At 46.1% G+C, this 19,391-nt stretch overlaps 1 protein-coding gene across 23 annotated transcripts in view; it reads right to left on the bottom strand.

The window, feature by feature from the left end:
• DENND1A (DENN domain containing 1A) overlaps positions 1-19,391 on the bottom strand; it is a 513,465-nt gene that overhangs the window by 138,186 nt on the left and 355,888 nt on the right. For all 23 annotated transcript variants that reach the window (XR_009251413.1, XM_058694192.1, XM_058694190.1 and 20 more), the window contains one exon: positions 17,537-17,662. Coding sequence is in view for 22 of the 23 variants with exons in the window: in XM_058694192.1 (XP_058550175.1) it covers positions 17,537-17,662 (126 nt within the window). In the remaining variant the exon portion in view is untranslated. The remainder of the gene's footprint in view (positions 1-17,536; positions 17,663-19,391) is intronic.

The following is a 19,391-nucleotide window of genomic DNA, read 5'->3' as shown; positions in this document are numbered from 1 at the left end:
CATGAACAGGGGAGGGGCAGAGAGAGAGAGGGAGACACAGAATCGGAAACAGGCTCCAGGCTCTGAGCCATCAGCCCAGAGCCTGACGCGGGGCTCGAACTCACGGACCGCGAGATCGTGACCTGGCTGAAGTCGGACGCTTAACCGACTGCGCCACCCAGGCGCCCCAATGATCAATCTTTAATAACAAGAGGGAGTACTTGTTCTCATGAGCCTCTCCTGAGGAATCCACTAGGGAGTGAGCGTCTGATACAACCAAAAATGACTGAAGAGACATCACCATTCAAACTGGTTACTATGACCTGAAGACTAAGACCAGGAGGGCTGAGAGGGAGAGAGAAGGGCAAGTAAAGGCTGAACATTGCAGCAGTGGAAAAACAGTACAACTAGCCAAAAGCTGGGGAGAATAGGGACAGAATATGCAAACAAGGATTAAAAGGTTTTCTGTAATCGTGCTGCTGCTAGCGTTAGTATTGTTTACTGAGGCTGCTGTGTATGAAAACAAATTAGTAATTATGGGATATTCTAATTCTATTATCCACTGTGTCCTTCTGAGAACCAGAATTCTCAGTATGGAAGAAAGGAAATACAAACCTAACAGAGAAGAGGTTAGGCAAAAGTTCTATAGTCTTGAATTTGGATTGGAAGCATCAGTATATATACACGTGTGCATGTGCATGCGTGCGTGCGTGTGTGCGTGTGTGTGTGTGTGTGTGTGTCCTAACTCTTCCACTGAAGAGGCCTGGAAACTGACCAGTCAAGGAGCAGCAAGTATACTTAGCACTCAGGTTTTAGTCTTGAGATATTCTTTCCCACTAAAACAAACCCAGGGCTACCTGAAGAAATGTATGATTCCAGGTTTGGGGGTGAGAAATGTCCATGATAAGCCCTGGAACGTCTTGTAATATCAGATAACAAGGGAGCTATCAAAGACTACTAGGATCACGTTTAAAAAAAAAAAAAAGTACTCAGGCACAAACCTGAGTTTGAATTTTATTAATAATAACAACTGTAAGAGACCCCAAACCATCAAATGTTTAAATCCACCAGGTCATAATCTACATATAAAAAAGAACTGGCCCATTTTGAGGGTGTTAGAGAACTAATTCATTATATTAAAACTGGCACATAAAGGGAAAGAACCAAGTATTTATCTTACCTTTGCCATATGAACTGTACCACTGGGTAACAAAATAGTAAATGAGGGAAAATGTCTCTTTATAAAAATATTCCAACCAATAAATGAAAATTAAGTGATAAACTTAGAACATCAATCACCATTTTGCAACTCCCAACGAATAAACAGAGGTAGGCTTAAGCATCACTGGCTACAAAAACACTACAAGAGACACAACCAGACTTTGACATGCTTCTGATCGTCTTGCTAAATACCACCCACAGTCTTGACAAAGGGAGTGAACCACAGTGTATCCAATCTCAGGATCCAGTTGCCAATTAGCAAGAAATACAAAAGACAGAGGAACATGGTGAACGGCACCATGATTATACAACTGGCAAAACCCACCCTGGAAATCTGTAGGTCAGGGGTCTTTAACAGATAAATTGTAATGAAATGAAAGGGGTGGAGGAGGAACATATAAAAGGGAATCAAAAACCATACTGTTTTTTAAAATGGCCAATACTAAACTATAGAATCTAGGAATAAACATTTGGGTAATAAAACTATTTTTAAAAAATAGGAAATTTAGGATGGTGGTTACTTTTGGCAAGGGGGAAAGGGCTTTCAGGGAAGGGGGTTTCTGTGATGGGTAGTAAAACCTTATTTCTCATCTCAGGCAATGTTAGTCTTATAAAAATTGGTTAAGCTGTTTGCGTGATTAGGGCAGTTTTCTCGATCTATTTTACAATACAGTACTTTTTTTTTTTTTAAGCGTATAATAATATCTATCCAGTGGGAAGAATTGTAAAGATTGAATATCAACATTTCTTTATAAACTGTAATCATGATGAGAATTTTTACCATCGTTTTCATTAAAACACATATACGGTCTTCATTATGAAAAAGGATACTTCCTATCTACTGTTTCCTCATAGGATAGAAAGTAGAGAGAACTCAGCTATAAATTAAAGAGTTATTTTTATATAAAAATGAGTATTATTAATGGAGGAGGCTATGCATGCGTGGGAACAGGAGGGATTTGGGAAACCTCGATACCTTCCACTTCATTTTTCTGTGAACATAAAACTGTTCTGAAATATGGTTTACTTTTTAAAAAGCCCAACTAATATGAAGTTCCTTTCATATGCCAGGCACCATGCTGTATTACTTCACTGAATCTTCTAATCCTCTGGGGCAAATAACATTTGTTCTGCCCTTTTACAGATGAGGAAACTGAAGCACAGAGGGCTTAATTAACTTGTTCAAAGTTACATAAATAGAAAAGTAGAACCCAGGTCCAGCTGAATCCTGTGGGCAGGTTCCATACTTGGTCCATCTCTTGGTGCCCAGTACCTACTCATGGAATTCAACTGCCTTACTGAATACTAAAGATCAGGAAACAGAAATTAAGACTACATAAGCTACTACCTGTGACATCACTTTTTGGAAGTAGAGAGAAAAGAGGCAATGAGTTCCTTTGAGCCAGCAGTCACAGGGACCCTCCTCTAGGACAGACTGGTCTGCTCAGCACTAGGGCTTGAGTCCAAGCCGGCAAGATGCTTTCTGCACCAAGATGAAATGTGTTTGGGAAACCAGAGAGATGAAGGAAAAGGCTACATGCGGCTGACAGCAGGGAGTGCAGCAAAAATGTCTTTTGTACCCTTGGAATGCAATGTCACCGCCCCGAAACACTGAATTGTCAAGTCCAGACTGAGAAGCAAAATGTCCGAGTTTATGGTGCTTCACTGAAGCCATCACCAAAGAGGACCAGCAGCAGACTGGGACCAGTGGCAAAAACATGAGTTCTACAGGCAGACAGACCTGGCCCCCAATCCAGCTCTCTCTCTTATTATAGCATCTACCTCATCCGGGGCTCTCTATCCCCTTCCACGGCTTTCCTTTTATGCACACTTGTCGCCACCCGACACATTACATACTTTCATCTTTGTTTCCTGTGTCTGCCTAGAATATAAGGGATTCAGGGGCTGGGACTTTATTTTGTTCACTGCTCTATCTCCAAGCATCTAGAATGCGTCTGGGAGAGTAGGGTCCCGGTAATGTTTGTTCCAAGTTGCTGATGTAAATTATTTCAAGTCTCTCTGCTTTAAGTTCCTTAACTATCAATTTGGGGATAATACCGTACACGTTTAACCAAGAAGATAAAAATAAAAGGCAAGAAGCACGTGTTCAATAGATGGGCTCCCCCCCCCCCTTTTTTTTTTTTTTTTTTTTTTGCTTAACACTCATCAAACGAGGATAAAACTAATGAACTCAGGATAAAAGTTCCCCTTCAAAGGATAATGACCTTTTAAGCTGACAAATGACTTGCTCAGGACAATCTCAAAACCTACAGACCATTTTGAAAGGAGGAGAAGAGGAGACTAAAAATGCATCACAGTGGGAATATGGGCAAAGAAAGTCTTAAGCAAATGGCTTATGAATAATGCCAGTGAGCTGTGACCGACGAGAAGAGGGGGAGCGGAGGCCTGCCAGGTCACATCACCAACAGGGACAGCAAACCAAACACAAATAATCTCCCATTAAGGCTTCCCCCAAATCCTGCCACACCAACGCGCAATGCGGCTGCTGGCGAATTGGACATTCGCTGGATAAAGTGGAAGCTGCTTCCACAGTTTTCTGCGGAGGGCAGAGAACAAGTACTTTACACGTGCCATCTCCTTTAATTCTTAAAGTAATTATAGGGGTGCCTGGGGGGCTCAGTCGGTTGTGTCCGACATTGGTTCAGGTCATGACCTCACGGTTCGTGAGTTCGAGCTCCGCACCGGGCTCTGCGCTGACAGCTCAGAGCCTGGAGCCTGCTTCAGATTCTGGGTCTCCCTCTCTCTCTGCCCCTCCCCTGCTTGTTCTCTCTCTCTCTCTCTCTCTCTCTCTCAAAAATAGATAAATACTTAAAAACATTTTTTAAATAGTTTTATGAGGATAGCATTTTTCTGCTCACAAAATAAAAAATCTGTGGTTCAAGGAGGAAGTGATTCCCAAGGTGCAACATCTCTTCAGTGGTCCTTCTCCTGGAATCTCAATTTTCTTTAGCTCGTACTGAACTGGTAACAATAATACATGCAGAGAACCTCTCCAGCACGTGAATGTTCCAGGACACATTTTTCAAGCTTCCCCCCAATGTCCCCGGGATGTGAATACATTAAGATAAGAAATAAAACACCTACTAGGTAATGACTGCTGCTAATAAAACTTCAGCCAATTCACTGAAGTTCAGAGTGGTCAACCGACATACATGACTTGCGAAACACTCCCGTTAGTTTCACGCTAAGCTCGAAAAGCTGTAAATACCTCGTTCGTATTTCATTATAAAACAGGAACCGGCCACGAATATGTCAAGGAGGGCCTGTGAAGGTATCGTTTCAGTGGAGATTCTTTTTCCTATTTCATAACTGAAGAACTAAGGTTCAGAGGGGCAGAATAATTGGCCCAGAGTCGCACAGCTGAGAAGAGGCAGGGTCCAGGTTGGCATCAAGTCCAACTAGAAATCAGGGGTTTTTAACTTTACCAGGTTGCACATTATTTGCCAGGGGTGGGGGTGGGGAGCGTGCTACTACATAGATTATCTGGGTTCTGGTTGCTCCCTGTCTGACCTCGGACCAACTCTCCGCTCTTCGGTTCTATTCTGTGTAGAAGAAGGAAGGCTGATGCCCGGGCGCCCAGGTCGGCTGGCTTCCTGCCCGGTTGGGCCCATGCGAGGGCCTGTGAGGAGTGATGAGGAGGGGGAGGAGGACAGGAGGGAGAAGCTGAGCTCTTCTCCTCTCTCTCTGCCTGGGTGGGTCATCCAGCAGTGGTTCGCCTCCTCTCTGACTCAGGCGCCCAGTGCACACACCCAGAGGGTCCAGCTTTAGTCCGGTGACCCTGACCCTGACGCTGGAACTCAAGTACACCACCTCCGTTGTTGCTAATCTCTGGATTACCTCCCTGCCCTGAGTCTCATCTCCTCTATCAGCTGGATGACCATTCCTTTGAATTATTTTCCCTCTTGTAAACATCTGAAGGGGTTTTTGTCGTCCTGGATAGATCCTGACTCACACCCTGATCGAGGTGCTGGACTGAGGGGACCAGGTGGCAGCCTGTGATCCTGAACTGAGAGAGTCTAGTGATCGCTGGGCTCTATGTCTCAAGGCCACATGTTGGCCACAAACCTCTGTCTGGCCAGACAAAAAAATGCTTTGGAAAAGGAGCACGCTTTTCTCTGAGGTTCACAGCAGAGACAGGGGTAAAATGACCACAGTTGGCATCCTAATTCCATGACCTCAGAGTGAGAAAAATTCATCACCAATCATTAGCTACAGAAGTGTTTCCCAAACTGTGGTAAGGATAGTAGATGCATGGAATGCTAATAGGTATTTTGGTCGGGGAAAGGGTTTTGGAAAAATGCTAGGTTAAACAAAGTTAACCAGATTTCTTTACAGCAAGGCTTCAGTAACGTGCGTAGCAAATATCTTAAAGAAAAAAAAAAAAGAGTTACAGTATGCGTTGTGTGACAATCCCAAATTTTATGTGATCAGAAAACATAATATCTTGTGGCTCTAATATTTCCAGGAACATTGTTCTAGAAATGCTGGTCTATGGTATTGGTGCAAAGACTCTTTTGTGACCATCTAGGTCTTTCATGGACTGGACCTGACCCCTTCTCCACTTTACCCTGGGTTAACTCTCCTGTCCACGCTCCAGTCAGGCGACGGTCCTCGGCACTCAACCATGCCGTGGAGTTCCAAAGCTCCTCGCCCTTGCGTGAGCTACTCGCTGCCCTGCTCCTGGGGAACTAACTGCTCCTCCTCTCGTAGTGCCACATACGTGCGTCCGTTCCTCGGTAACTTCCCCTTCGCACCTAGGCGGAGCGATTCGCCTTGCATTCGGATGCCTACCACCTCATACGACATTCTACCGTCGCAGTTACCACGCCTCAATGCAACTCTCTCTCTGCCCCGCACTGTCTTTAAGCACAGCAATCGAGTCTTAGGCAGTGTGTGTGCGAGCCAGTGCCCAGGGCAGGGTGGTTACTGGCCAAGTCGGGGGGGGGGGGGGGGGGGAAGGGGCGGGCAGGGAAGCGTTGTTTGTCCCAAGAATTTATATTTCTTTTTTTATTTACTTAATTTATCTCTATGCCCAGTGTGGGGCTCAGACTCACAAACCTGAGATTAAGGGCTGCAATGTTCTACCAACTGAGCTAGCTAGGCACCCCAAGGACACCAAGATTTTCAATACTTGTATCATTTTCAGCTAGCAAGGCTGGATTATAATTAAATCTCACATTAAATCAAAGTTCCATTGTTATGATGCTCCCTCATAAGTTAACTTTATATGAATGCAGCTACTTTTATGATGTAAATAACTGATTTTTTAAAAATCCTAAAATCAACGGACTCTCAAGAAAGTTCAGCACCCGGATTAACACTGCCATGACAAAACTCACCACTAGGTGTCAGCCCAGGAAAAGAGGAGGGCGGGCTGCCCTTTCAAATGTTTTACTTTTTCATCCAATTATCACCACAAGTATCAAATATTTAAACAACAAAATATCAGGCAATTAAAATTATATATTAAAGGAATGTTTTTTTAAAAGATGTCTAAAATTTTGACATTTCCCCTTTGCAAAAGAATTTATAAATGGTGTTAGTTTAACCTGTATTTTTCAAGAAACATTTGCACAGATTGGAGACATTGACTCCTAAGAGGGAACCAGCTCAGTTTGCTTCTGAAATGCCCTCAAACTGTACGTAACATGGACCATATGGTAATCACCGTTGCGGCAAGTGGTCAGAGGAAAGAGCACGGTTGCTAGAATCAGACAGATGGACGGTCCGAATCCTGGCTCTGCCACTTCTTGAAAAAGTGACATGACCTTTCTTAGCCTTGGTTTCTCATCAGTAAAATGGGGACACTCTCTCCATATGGGCCTGTAAAAATCAAATAACGGACAGTCTAGCATATAACAAATGTTTTATACTGTTTTCTTTTAAGACTTCAGGTCTTAATGATTTACTTAACAAAGCTGTTTCAGCTCCCAAACAACTAAGGACATTACAGGTAAGGACTATTATAATGTCACTCCCTCCACAGATAATTATTAAGCCCCTTCTGTGTATCAGGCTCTGTGCCAGGGATACATGAGTAATCATGACACTCTACTGCCTTCCAGAGGTTTCTATTTCTTTGTGAAAGGGCAATACAAGACTGTGATACAGCCGGGTATTTCTGAGAATACCCACATCCCACAGAAAGTTAGCGTGGATGCATGTCTGGGAGGTGGGGAGAGGGAAATAAATCCACAATGTTATCTTCTAATCATCACAAACACCATAATGTCCTCCAGAGAACAAATCCACCATCACTCTGTCTTAGGTTACTGAGCCACTACTATGTGCCAGGGGTATAGAAGAAAGAATAAGACAGAATCCTGTTCTTAAGCTCAGTCTGCCTAGTTCATGGAGCCACAGCTCACTGTTGCAGGCTCTAAATTGTCAAATGTTATCACTGCTTGGAAATGGATCAGAAAGGTTTCCTTTTCAGAGTCTCCATAAAAAAGTAAAAGACCCTAAAGTGAGATCATTTGACTTAAAACTCCAATAATAGCAACCACTTCTCTTTGCTGCTGCTTCCGCAAAGATACAGTATTGAAAACTGAGTTTATTCCATTAACACACTCACCTCTCGAATGCTCCTAACTAGAACTGAGCATTTACTGCACATGGCGATTTCGTGCAGGGGGATCTTCTGCAGACCCTAACTGCCTGTGGTTAGCTACCAGGTAGCTGCTGGGTTGTGCCTTTGTTTTACATTTATACATTCACAATATGGTGTTTGTGTCACATTCTTCTTCTCACACTCTAATGGAGCTGTGTTTTGTTTTGCTTTTTAAACTAAGCATCTCTATTATGTAACACTGGAATATGACCACTAGTCTTCCCGATGCACAGCATGGGAAAACAGGTACCATTCATTCATTTGTCCATCTACACATTCAACAAATATTTAATGAGCACCTGCTAAATACCAGACTATGTGAGGGACCACAAGGAGTACAAAATGTGGTCCCGTCCTGTAGGAACAAAGTAAGAAAGGAGCCAGGATTATGATAGGAGATCAAGTGGAAGCACAGAACTCCTCCTGGATGGTCAAGATACACTCGCTGGGGTTTATTTTTTCAAGTATTTTAGGACATACAGGAATTTCATTTTGGTCATATTCAGTGATGCTTTTCGAACTCATTCAGATAAGCTCGGTCATCGTGTTTAAGAGAATTTCCTTCCAGTTCTCATCTTCTTTAACGTAAGGACCTACGTTGTCCTTGGGCAGTCTAGAGCAATGGCTCTCAGGACAGTGAGCATTTGTGGTGTGGCTTCAAGATGCCGGCAACATAGGGGTCCCCGCCCCGGGAGGTGGACCGTGGAGATTGGGGCCAATATCGAATGATGGTCATCTTTTCCCAAGCAGCAAGACACGTTTGAATGAAACAGAAAAAAATATTAACCATATTTTCTCTTGTGCATTTAAAGAAAATCGACTCTAATGTATTTCTTAATTTTAAACCCTTGGTACCTACCACCCCCGTATTTGCCTGTAAGTGCTGGTGAGCAATACCATTAATAATTATTTCCTTCAGTATTTATTTGATATTATGTGTCTTCTTACACATCCTTTATGTAGCATTTGAGATAAAAGCCAAACTTTCAGTTACTTCAAAAGACAGGAATAAATGGGCCAGAATCTCACTGTGTTGTGACTGGTTTCAGGTAATGTGACACTTAAGCAAGAATGGACCCTACTGTTCCAGAAGATGGCATTCTCCTCTTCCTCCTTTACTCCCTTGACCCAGGAATGGTCGTCACTATCATTTAGTTAATATCTACTGTCAGCAGAAACACTGTGCTGTGCTTGACATACATGACTGCTGTTTTTCTCAGCAGCCCTGTAAGGTAGGCATTATTTGCATTTTACAGATGAGAAAACTGAGGCTCAGAGAAGTTAAGTGGTTTCCAAGGTCATCTTCTGGCAGATGACAGAGCCAGGACAAAAACCCAGGTGGCTCAAGACATCTTCTGTCCATCCCACTCTGCCTCCTCGGCTGCTCAGACCCACGGAGCTACAGTGGTGGTCCCTAGGGTCCCGGAGGTGGTCACACCTCTCCTCTCCCTGCTTCATTCCCAGGGTTGTGATCTTGACCTGGGATGAACACTACACGGAGAAAAAACGGTGACCAGTAAGTCACTAGCCCCTTCTCTAGTCCACTCAAGGTTCCTCTCGTCAATGCATCTGTGTAGCTCAGGACTGTAGGTTTTGGCTTTAATTCCCTATCTGCTTGCCTAAAATAAACTGGAAAAATAAAATCTTTCACCAACTTTTCCTACAGAATATTCATGGGTACATATCCATGCTTCACAAACACACCACTGTCTGCTTAAAGACAGCATGGGCTCTGTGTGGAAAACAATTTGGTGGCTCCTCAAAAATAAAATTACTGGGGCGCCTGGGTGGCGCAGTCGGTTAAGCGTCCGACTTCAGCCAGGTCACGATCTCGCGGTCCGTGAGTTCGAGCCCCGCGTCGGGCTCTGGGCTGATGGCTCGGAGCCTGGAGCCTGTTTCCGATTCTGTGTCTCCCTCTCTCTCTGCCCCTCTCCCGCCCGTTCATGCTCTGTCTCTCTCTGTCCCAAAAATAAATAAAAAACATTAAAAATAAAAAAATAAAAAAATAAAATTACCGTATGACCCAACAATTCCACTCCTAGGTATATACCCAGAAGAACTGAAAACAGGGGCGCCCGCAGATAGATGCACAGGAATGTTCACAGTAGTATTCACCATAGCCAAAAGGTGGTAGCCACCCAAGTGTCCATCAACAGAAGGATGGATAAGCAAAATGGGGTATGTACATATATACGGTGGAATATCACTTAGCCTTAAAAAGGGATGAAGGGCTGACACACATTACAACGTGGACGAACCCTGAAAATGTTACGCTGAGTGAAATAAGCCATACACAGGAGGACAAATATGATCTAATTTCACTTACATGATGCATCTAGAATAGGGAAATTCATAAAAAGTAGATGAGAGGTTAGCGAGGGCTGGTGGTTTGGGGGAATGGGGAGCTATTGCTTCCGGGGCTCAGAGTTCCTGTTTGGGGTAATGAAAAATGTTGAAAACACATAGTGATGGTGGTTGTACAGTATCGGGACTGTCCCTACTGCCACCAAATGGCATTAGCGATGGTTAAAGTTAAAAAATTTATGTTACGTTTTACCACCAAAAAAAGAAAAAAGGAAGAAAAGAGAAAAGCGTGGGCTTGGAATACAGACGTGGGTTCCACGTCCAGCCCTATACTCCCAAGCTGTGTGGAGAATCTGACAGTCAGCACAGAGGCGCACACACTGGCCTCTTCCGGGCTTTCTCCTCCCCCCACCACCCCTGCTTCCCTCACATCCTGACTCTTGTCTTGCAGTACACATTGTTTTGAAGGGTCCTCAAACCTTTTTTTAGCACAAGATGGAGGCATAACTTAGTAACACCCTTATATATGTTCTGGGTGCCCTCCGCTCGCCTATGTGGAGAGCAGGCCGCTCATACCACAAAGCGCTTTTCATGCTTCCCCCCCCCCCCCGCCCCCGAGCTGTTAGACGGGGTCAGTGTAAATCTGCTCCTTCCCACCTGGTGACGCGCTGGCACCCCGTCAGGTCCCTGCATCTCACTTGTATTTCTTCTACTCGGGAGCCCTCGAAATGGTGTCTCAGAGCTTTATTCACAAAGATGTTCGGCGCAGTATTAACTATAGCGCTACAAGACTGGAAACGACCTAGAGGTCCGATGTGAGTAGTTCCGGAAATTATGGTAGCTATGCCTGAAGGAATGCTCTGCAGCTATCCAGAAATGCGTGGGAGGTGATGTTAAACGGAAGGGAAACAAACTTCTCACTTAGATTTGACAGCAGCTATGCAGACGCTTTGCAAAAGGAAAAAATAATTTAAGAGAATATTACGAAAGGTGGTTGAGGTAGTTGGGCTAGTTCAGTGGGACGGTCGTGATGTTTTAATTTTTCTGGTGTCTAAACATTCTTCTATTTTCTGGCACGCCGAAAATAAACACACACACACAGTTGCGCTTTTTTGAAACCATGAGATCAATGGTGTCACTCAACCAGGACACAGACGTACATGGTGTTTTTCCGACCCGTTCCGACACAGCCTCACCCGCTCATGCTTGAAAGCCAGGCTATCAATCTGCTTTCATCTTAACTTCTCCGTCTTTAAGGGGTTTTTTAGGTGGATAAATATGACTCAGCAGAATCACGTGCAAAATCAGGGGCTGTAAGGTGGATGATGCCAGCATACCCACAGCTGATCTGGAAGCTGGGCCTCTTGGGCTAGACGAAGCGAGCAGGATGCTGCCCGCATGGCCTCCTGCAGAACATACAACAGTGATGCTCGCTCGGTTCACTGCCTCCACCCCAGCGCCGGCTCCCTGAGGGCAGGGGCTGTGCTCCATTCATGGGGAGGGGGTGCGGGGGGTCTGGCTGGCAGGCTGGCCCAGAGACAGCCGCACCGGCTTGCCGCGTCAACAACTCTCATGGCGCTCCATCTATACCGGCCTTTCGGCAGATGACCAGCCCAGAACAGGAGGCGTCAGTTTTGCTCTCTAACATTTACCAAGACGCGCAGCGGGCCAGAGGTGGGAACGGCTACTTTCAAATGCACTGCCTTAAGATGACTCCACGTGTGAGCTGCGAGAAACTCTGAACAGGAAAAGGGATGAAATGGAAGCACCCAATTCTCTTTTGGAAAGTTCTTTAAAACTGAGGCCACTGTGGTTCGTCTTCCACAGGGAGGGTGGTAGGGTTAGTCTCGTTCAGATTTCGCGATGATATAATTTTAAACAAAGGAGTGTGGCAAAAGTAAGAGTCTTAAAAATTCATTCGTTCGAGGCAAATTCAAGAACCACACTGCTATCACCTATCCTCGAAAAGTTGCAATCTTCCACCAGGCACAGAAAGGATCCTTGGGCCAGCAATTAAAATCATTTGTCTTTCATCCCCTTCTTGCCAAAAAGGACCCCAGCCCTAACTAGTTAATCCCTAACACACACTGCTCCTCCCAGAGTTGCCTGGCAACTGCTAGGGAGGCGTGTCAGAGAGCAAGAAAGGCCTAAATAAATGAGCTGGAGCCTGGGCCGCCGCTTGACATGGATAAAGGGGGTTTTTCCGAACGGGGCTGCCTCGCTGCTTGTGGTTCTGTCCTTTAAGTGGAAGAGAGCAAGTTGGCGTGGCCGATACTGTTAAATATCTTGGGCCTTGCGCCTCATATCCTCTGGGTGACTGAAAAATGGGTCCCGTGATCTGCAGACACCCTCCCCTCTGCCAGGTAGCACCAACCTCCAAAGCCTCAGAGACAAGGCAGGATGCGGCGGGTTTGTGTTGAACACCCTGAGCACAATCCTGGCCTCATACACTTCTCTGTTCCTTACTTTCTTTCAACCGTCCTGCCACCTATTCCAGAACATACTCATTGATGCCTGCACTGTGTCATGCCCCGGGCCCAGCGCTGGAAATGCAGAGACAGAGTCGTTAACACGGAGCATGAGGAAACCAGAACAAAGACAGGCAAGAGGGTGTGGTGGAAGGAACCTGAGTTTTGGAGTCAGGCTGACCTGAGGCTGCCTCCTGGCTCTACTGCTCACCAGGAAGTCACCGGCCAGCGCGGCCTTTGTTCCCGCATCCCCCCACCCCCCGCCCCGCCCTGTAAAACGGATAGTAAGGGGGCATTTGTAGGGAACTGTTGGCATCACAGATGTGGACCGACTTGGAGATGAACCAAGCTCCAGCCTCGTGGGAGGCCGCCGAGCAGGTAGACTTGGCTCTAACTGGACACCCTTGGTGTCTCAGTCTCTGACCCTTGGGAGAAAGACTTCACGGAGGCCCTGAAGAGACACCGCCAGGGAGCCAACGCAGGCCCTCCTGGCCGGGCACAAGCACACGGCAGAAGGCATGGACGGGAGCAGCCTAGCTCTGGCATGTGGCCGGCCTCAGCAGGGGGCTGCCTCCCTCTTCCCTTCCGGGCAGGGGAAAGAAAACGAAGCTCGAGATTCCCCAGCCAGCTGCATTTTGAAATTTTTCCAGTAGGAGAGACAAAAAAAAAAAAAAAAAGGCCAAAGAGTTAAAAGTCTCCAGTGAGCTCTGGGCCCCTCAGCCTGGGGCTCGCCCTCCTCCCAAAGCCAGGGGGGCACCAAGGGGCACAGCAGGAGCTGGCCGCCAAGCAGAGTAGAAAGGAGCACAAGTCTAGTCTGTCATGTCTCGTGTTTTAAAAAACCCAAACGCTGTGACTTTGCGGTGACCCAAGTCCCACGACTACGCGGGTTGGCCCAGGGTGGGAGGCCGCCACACCGTAGCAGCGTGGTGGTCACCGTGGGCATGCGACAAAGTGGCCATAGCAGACAAGCCACAGGAGCTCCCAGCGGCTGGCTGTGCCCTCCGTCCCGCGGGCTCTCCTCTGCCATCAGCCATGGAATGTTCTCCGCACACAAGGCTGCTGCTTGGGCCCTGTGCTGCAGTCTGCCTCAGAGGCTCTCCCCTCCAGGCTACCGCCTGCTTCTGGCCACCATGTCTCAAAGGCCTCAGTGTACCCCGATCCTTTGACCGAGTGAATCCACGTCAGGGATTCTGGCTGAGGAAATGATTCAGCCCGAGCATGAAGATTTATATAAAGATGCTCATCACAGTGTGATTTAAAATGGTGAAAGGTTACCGACGATCAAAAGAACCAGCGTTAGGATAAGGTGGTGGGCCTCAGAACGGATGGCAGCCTGTGGGAACTTGACACAAACCTCAGACCCTTGCCTTTTTAAAGAGCCCCACAGGTGATTCTGATCCACACCAGGGTTGAGAACCACTGGGGTCATCTGATGAGATATGTGCCACCATTACAAATGATGTTCAAGAAGAGTTTTTATATAATGTGAAAAAAATGCTTGCAATATACTAAAGGCATAACCAAATTAACTGGGAACTGGACAGCTTTGCCAGGAATATCTCAACTGTCTGAAAGTGAAAAACCAAAAAAACAATCAGAATGAAACAAAAAGGACCCCCAAACCCTAAGGCCTAGGTAGAAACATGCTAACATGTCTTAATTCCAGATGATGGGATCACGGGTGTTTTCTCATTTCTAGTTCTCTGTTACTTTAAACTTTTTTTTTTTTTAAACCAAGAACAGGTGCTATTTTTATATTTTAAACAACTAAAAGACAAGTGGCCCCGGGGAGGTCATCCTAACCTCCCTCTCAGCACTGTGCTGACTGCCACCCAAGGCACCATTCCCCACGCCACCCCCATGTGGCCGGTGCTCCCTATCCGTCATCCCTTCTTGGGCTCACATGTGCCTTGCAGTCAATATTTTAATTAATCCCCCAAACAATCTTGCATGGAAAGTGTTGTTATCCCATCTTTCGGATGAGACGAATTGCCTAGAATTAAAACTATGGTTCAAAAACCATCCAGGTAACATGGTGATGATTCTTGGCCAGAAAATTTTAGGCCCTCTGGCTTCCCTCCCGGCCTTCCAGAAAAAACGTCTTTCGGAGCAGATGAATGGGACAGAAAGCACGACAAATCTGCCATATCTCACTGATCCTAGGACGCAGATTTCTTCACACAGACACACACATCTCTGGAATCTGGATGTGTCTTACAACTGATGGCATCCAATTATCATCGGCAGCACCCTTTCCTGTTTCGTAATGGGACCTAAAGTAAGGGTGCATTTTACGATCGAATGGCAGCTGAGACTCCACGAAAGGTACCATGTTTACAACCAAACTCATTATCCTACCCTCAAAATGCTACTTTTAACGACTATGTAATATTCTAGCAGATGGATATTTTTTAATTTATTTAACCAGTTGCCTATTCGGAACACTTAGTCTGTTTATGATTTTACCATGATAAATACAGCTACTGGGAACACCTTTGCATTAAGTTTTTTCTTTTTCTACTTATGGGCATCATCTTCTCCCAGAAGTCTTGGGAAGCATTTTGACATTTCTTGCCCCATAATTTTTTATCTTTGCCCTTTATTTTTTACCTTTGTAGACCCATCTAGACATTTCTTCTTCATGGTACCTCTTCCCGGTGTCACCACCAGAGGGCTCTCTTCTGAGTCCCCCTGACGGTCTCCTGGTCCTGCTTCCTGTATTTACTGTTCAAACATATCTCTGCTGAAAAACTAACATTCCCTACGGGGTGAAGTTTACACTTCTAGTCTAGCATCCCAGGCTTTGTCAAATTTGGCTCCAACCTCTCTCCTGCAGCCCCCTCTCCTTACCCAAACTCACGGCCCCAGACAAAGTGGCCGTGAGGGGTACTGCCTCCAAGCCTTTGCTTGCTCAGTTAACTCCACAGCCACCACACCAACGGAGGCTCTTTCTTTTTCCAAACCTAAACCATCAGACCCAGGTCAAGTTTCACCTTCCCTATGAAACGTTTTATGGCTTATTTGATCCTTATAACCATCTGGGGATGCAGAATGATAGGTATTCTAATCCTCATTTCACAGGTGAAGACACTGAAGTTTAAAGAGATTAAGTGGCTTGTTCAAGGTCGTACCGCTTGGAAGTACACAGCCAGGCTTTGAACTCCAGGGCTTCCGTCCTTAAACCCAATGCCTTTTAGAGCCAAGTGCAAAGTACAACCATAAACTTCTTCTGAGGAGCAACTTGTGCCCAGATCATATATCCAGCAATGCCTACCAAGATTCAACAGCCTTCGGATTCTCGACACATACACGACGATAACGAGATCGTTTTAAAAGTGGAGACACCGCACGTCTGTCAGTTCCCAGCAACACAGGGGAAGGAACGGGCCAGTTATCCCATTCTCCTTCTAGGGATGGGAAGACAGCCAAATTTTTCTTGAATTATACGGGCGCTCAAATCAGCCCTCAACCTGACTGGTTTGGCTGGGCCCGAGGTCAGGACACAGAACAAGAGCTGCCTCGCTTGGAGACCAGGAGGCAGACCTAGAGAATGTGCTTTAACTAAGGGCTTTAGAGGACCTCAGGGAAGTCGCTCACAGGAAGCACGAAGAGAGTGCATCCCTTATGTTACGTGACCATGACACTGCCTGAGGCTGAGGCAGCTCAGCAAGTGAGGCCTCAGTGCGAGACAGGAGACAAGGAAGAGGAGGCTGGTGGCACGAGGCCGCCGCTCCCTGACCCCCACTTTGTGGACAGTATGTTCTGGGTGAAGGGAAAGCAGGTGTTTGCTCCTATTCTGGGTCTCGCTGAGACACATGACCGAATCAAAGTGGTAAAAAAAAAAAAAAAAAAATCTTAACATATAACTGTGGCTCATGGGGAAGCATAACCAAGAGTCACTGTCAGAGTTTGCACACGAAATGTACCGTCTGACATATACTCACCTGCTGTCATTTAAGACAATAAAATGCTACAAGTTAAAACAAAAGACAGAAACAAACAGGCCTGGCCGACAGCGCAGCCTAAGCTGGTCCCTCATCCCCACTCCGACCGGGGGTCGGCTGCCATCACCCGCCGGCTCAGGATGAAGGGAACTCTGTGCTCCTGACAGAAAAGGGCTGTCGGCAAGGTTGCCCTCCACGTTCTCTCCTATACAGAGTGACCCAGGTCCCCAAGCCAACTTCTCCGTTCTCCTTGGCCAGGAGTGGGCCGGGTAGAGGGGTATTAGATGAAAGCTTCCCACTGAAGCTGGGACAGTCGGTACTTTCTTTGGTTTGACCCGATGTCTTGAGATCTCCACAATAACTTCTCACCTCACAGGGCAGGCGGGGGACATGGATGAGGCAACTGAGGCTCAGGAAGGCTGAAGGGCCATGGAGACGGGTAACACTGTTTCCCAGTCCTCTGCACACTCCACCCTGGCCGCACCTAAGAAGTGAATCCCCAGGACACCTTGCTTTCTCAAGGGTGGAGTAGAGGCCCCTTTAAAGGAAAAAGGCACTGGGACAGAGAGGGAAAGCACAGGCTTTGGGACTATCCGGCTCCTCCACTGGTTAGCAAGTCGTGTTGCTTCTCTGAGCCTCAGTTTCCCCATTGGTTAAGTGGAGAGGATCCGCAGTGAGAGCAGGTGAGTGTGAGGTCTGGGCACCGTATTTACATGCAGCTGGGGCTACCCGGGAGGGGAGGGATCTTAACAGTCACAGGGGCAGTACGACCTCTTTATGCCAAGAGGTAGGGCGAGGAGAGGGCGCCCTCCTGGCCTCACCACTCACACACACACACACACACACACACACACACACACAGGCACACACACACGCACTCTTCTAGGTGAATTCAACAACCAGATGAAGAGCTGGCTTCTTGTGACCCCTGCGGTACATTTCTCAGCCCTGACCAAACATGGATTTGTAAATGCCAAGAAGCTACTCACTGGCTCAATTTTCAGAGCGTTTCGGTAGCTGCCAAAGAAAGCGGCCTGGGCTTTGAGGAAGGCCCTGGCCACACCATCCCCCGTAGTTGTGGAGACCTTCTTCAGCCGGTTCTTCAGTGAAGAGATCTGGTGACAGAGAGAGAGGAGACACAGGTTGAGGGCAGGGTGGGAGCATGGCCAGCTAAGCCCAACACGCACGGAGCTCCAGCAATTCCCCGGGCGGGGGATGGCTTTAATATCGCCGCTGCTGGGAGGACAAAATTGCATTCAGTATTAGGGTAGGTTTTCCAACTGGAATAGAAGGTCGTTCCTATTAGAGGGTATCAGATAAGAACAAAAACAAAACCACTTTCTAAGTAGTTTCAATGTACCAGGTAAGTGCTTTCACATCAATTTTCTAATTTAATTCTGTCAACAATCTTGCAAGGAAGGGATTAGTGTTCCTGTCTCACAAGGGGGAAAGAGTCTCAGGTTAGAATACAGGTCTAGGAACAAACCCAAGAAGTGGTTAATTGGAATGTGAATTGAAAGTCTTATAATCTGAGCCCAAACCACACACATTATCTTGGTGCCAAATTACTCTTCCTCTTCAAATTACTTACATATTATTACTTACTTATATATTAGAAATAAATGGCTTATTTAGAACATACAATATATATCTCACACCTCATACTCTATATATTTAAGTATATTCAAAATTCTTTATCAAATGTATACAAATATATGTATAATATAAATTATTATATACTTCATACTCTGAAGAAACAGTAGCAGCTTGTAGATATTTCCTCAAGAGATTTTAAAAAATAGACAAGAAAGCCATGGAACTGGGAAAAGCCGCCAGAAATACTTAGTATATAAATGTAAGCTATAAGGTCTTACATGGTGGCTAGAACTACATTGCAAATTTGACTTAAGGGCCTCCTCGTGGTCAAAGCAAAAAGAGAAACACGAGTTGTGAGATTCTTTGCGTCCATGTATTACAAACAAACCAGCCGAACAAATGAAAACACGTTTTCCTGGAAGTGGGAACTAAAAGAGATTTTTCCCTGTGAATCCTCAATGCAGGAAAGACTGTGTAAGATGGTGGCTGTTGCCCCCAATGACAGAGACAACATCAAGCTTCCTGGTCTGTTTTGGACATGCTTTCCGTCCCCCTCAGGATGCCACACTGCACAACTTCCGGGCACACCATTCACACTGTGTTCCATATGAAAAGTACCCCGGGAACATGGCAATGTGGTAGCCTTGAGTCAATGGTGAGCAGGACCAGACATGGGCCCTGCCCTCATGAAGCTGACATTCCAGTAAGGAAAATACCAATCCGTGTGACCTTGCTACTGTGATGTGTGTATGACAGAGATCACTAAGGAGGTCAAAGAAGGCTTCCTAGAGGGAATCAGGCTTGAACAGATATCTAGAGGGTGGGGGTGCCTGGGTGGCTCAGTCGGTTGAGCATCTGACTTTGGCTCAGGTTATGATCTCACAGTTCATGGGTTCCAGCCCCGCATCAGGCTCTGTGCTGACAGCTCAGAGGCTGGAGACTGCTTCGGATTCTGGGTCTCCCTCTCTCTCAAAAATAAACAATTTTTTTAAAATTCTAAAAAAAAAAAAGAAAAAAAGAAAAAAAGAAATCTGGAGGGGGAAGTATAACTTGGCAAAGAGGGGAAGGAACAATACCAAACACAGGGGAAAAAAACCCGATGGTAAGAAGGAGTTCAGCGAATAGAAAGGACTGTAGGTTCCGTGGAGAGAATGGTGGAGAATATGGCTTTTATAAAACGAGGCGGAGGGGCAGGAGGGAGGCAGAGGTCAGAGGTGCTGTGAGTACATTAAGGAGTTTTTTCCTTCT

This window comes from Neofelis nebulosa, chromosome 12, assembly GCF_028018385.1.
Source record: "Neofelis nebulosa isolate mNeoNeb1 chromosome 12, mNeoNeb1.pri, whole genome shotgun sequence".
Classification (NCBI taxonomy): Eukaryota; Metazoa; Chordata; class Mammalia; order Carnivora; family Felidae; genus Neofelis; species Neofelis nebulosa.
The sequence above is the reverse complement of the archived record's forward strand: the minus strand, read 5'-3'. Positions and strand labels throughout refer to the sequence as shown.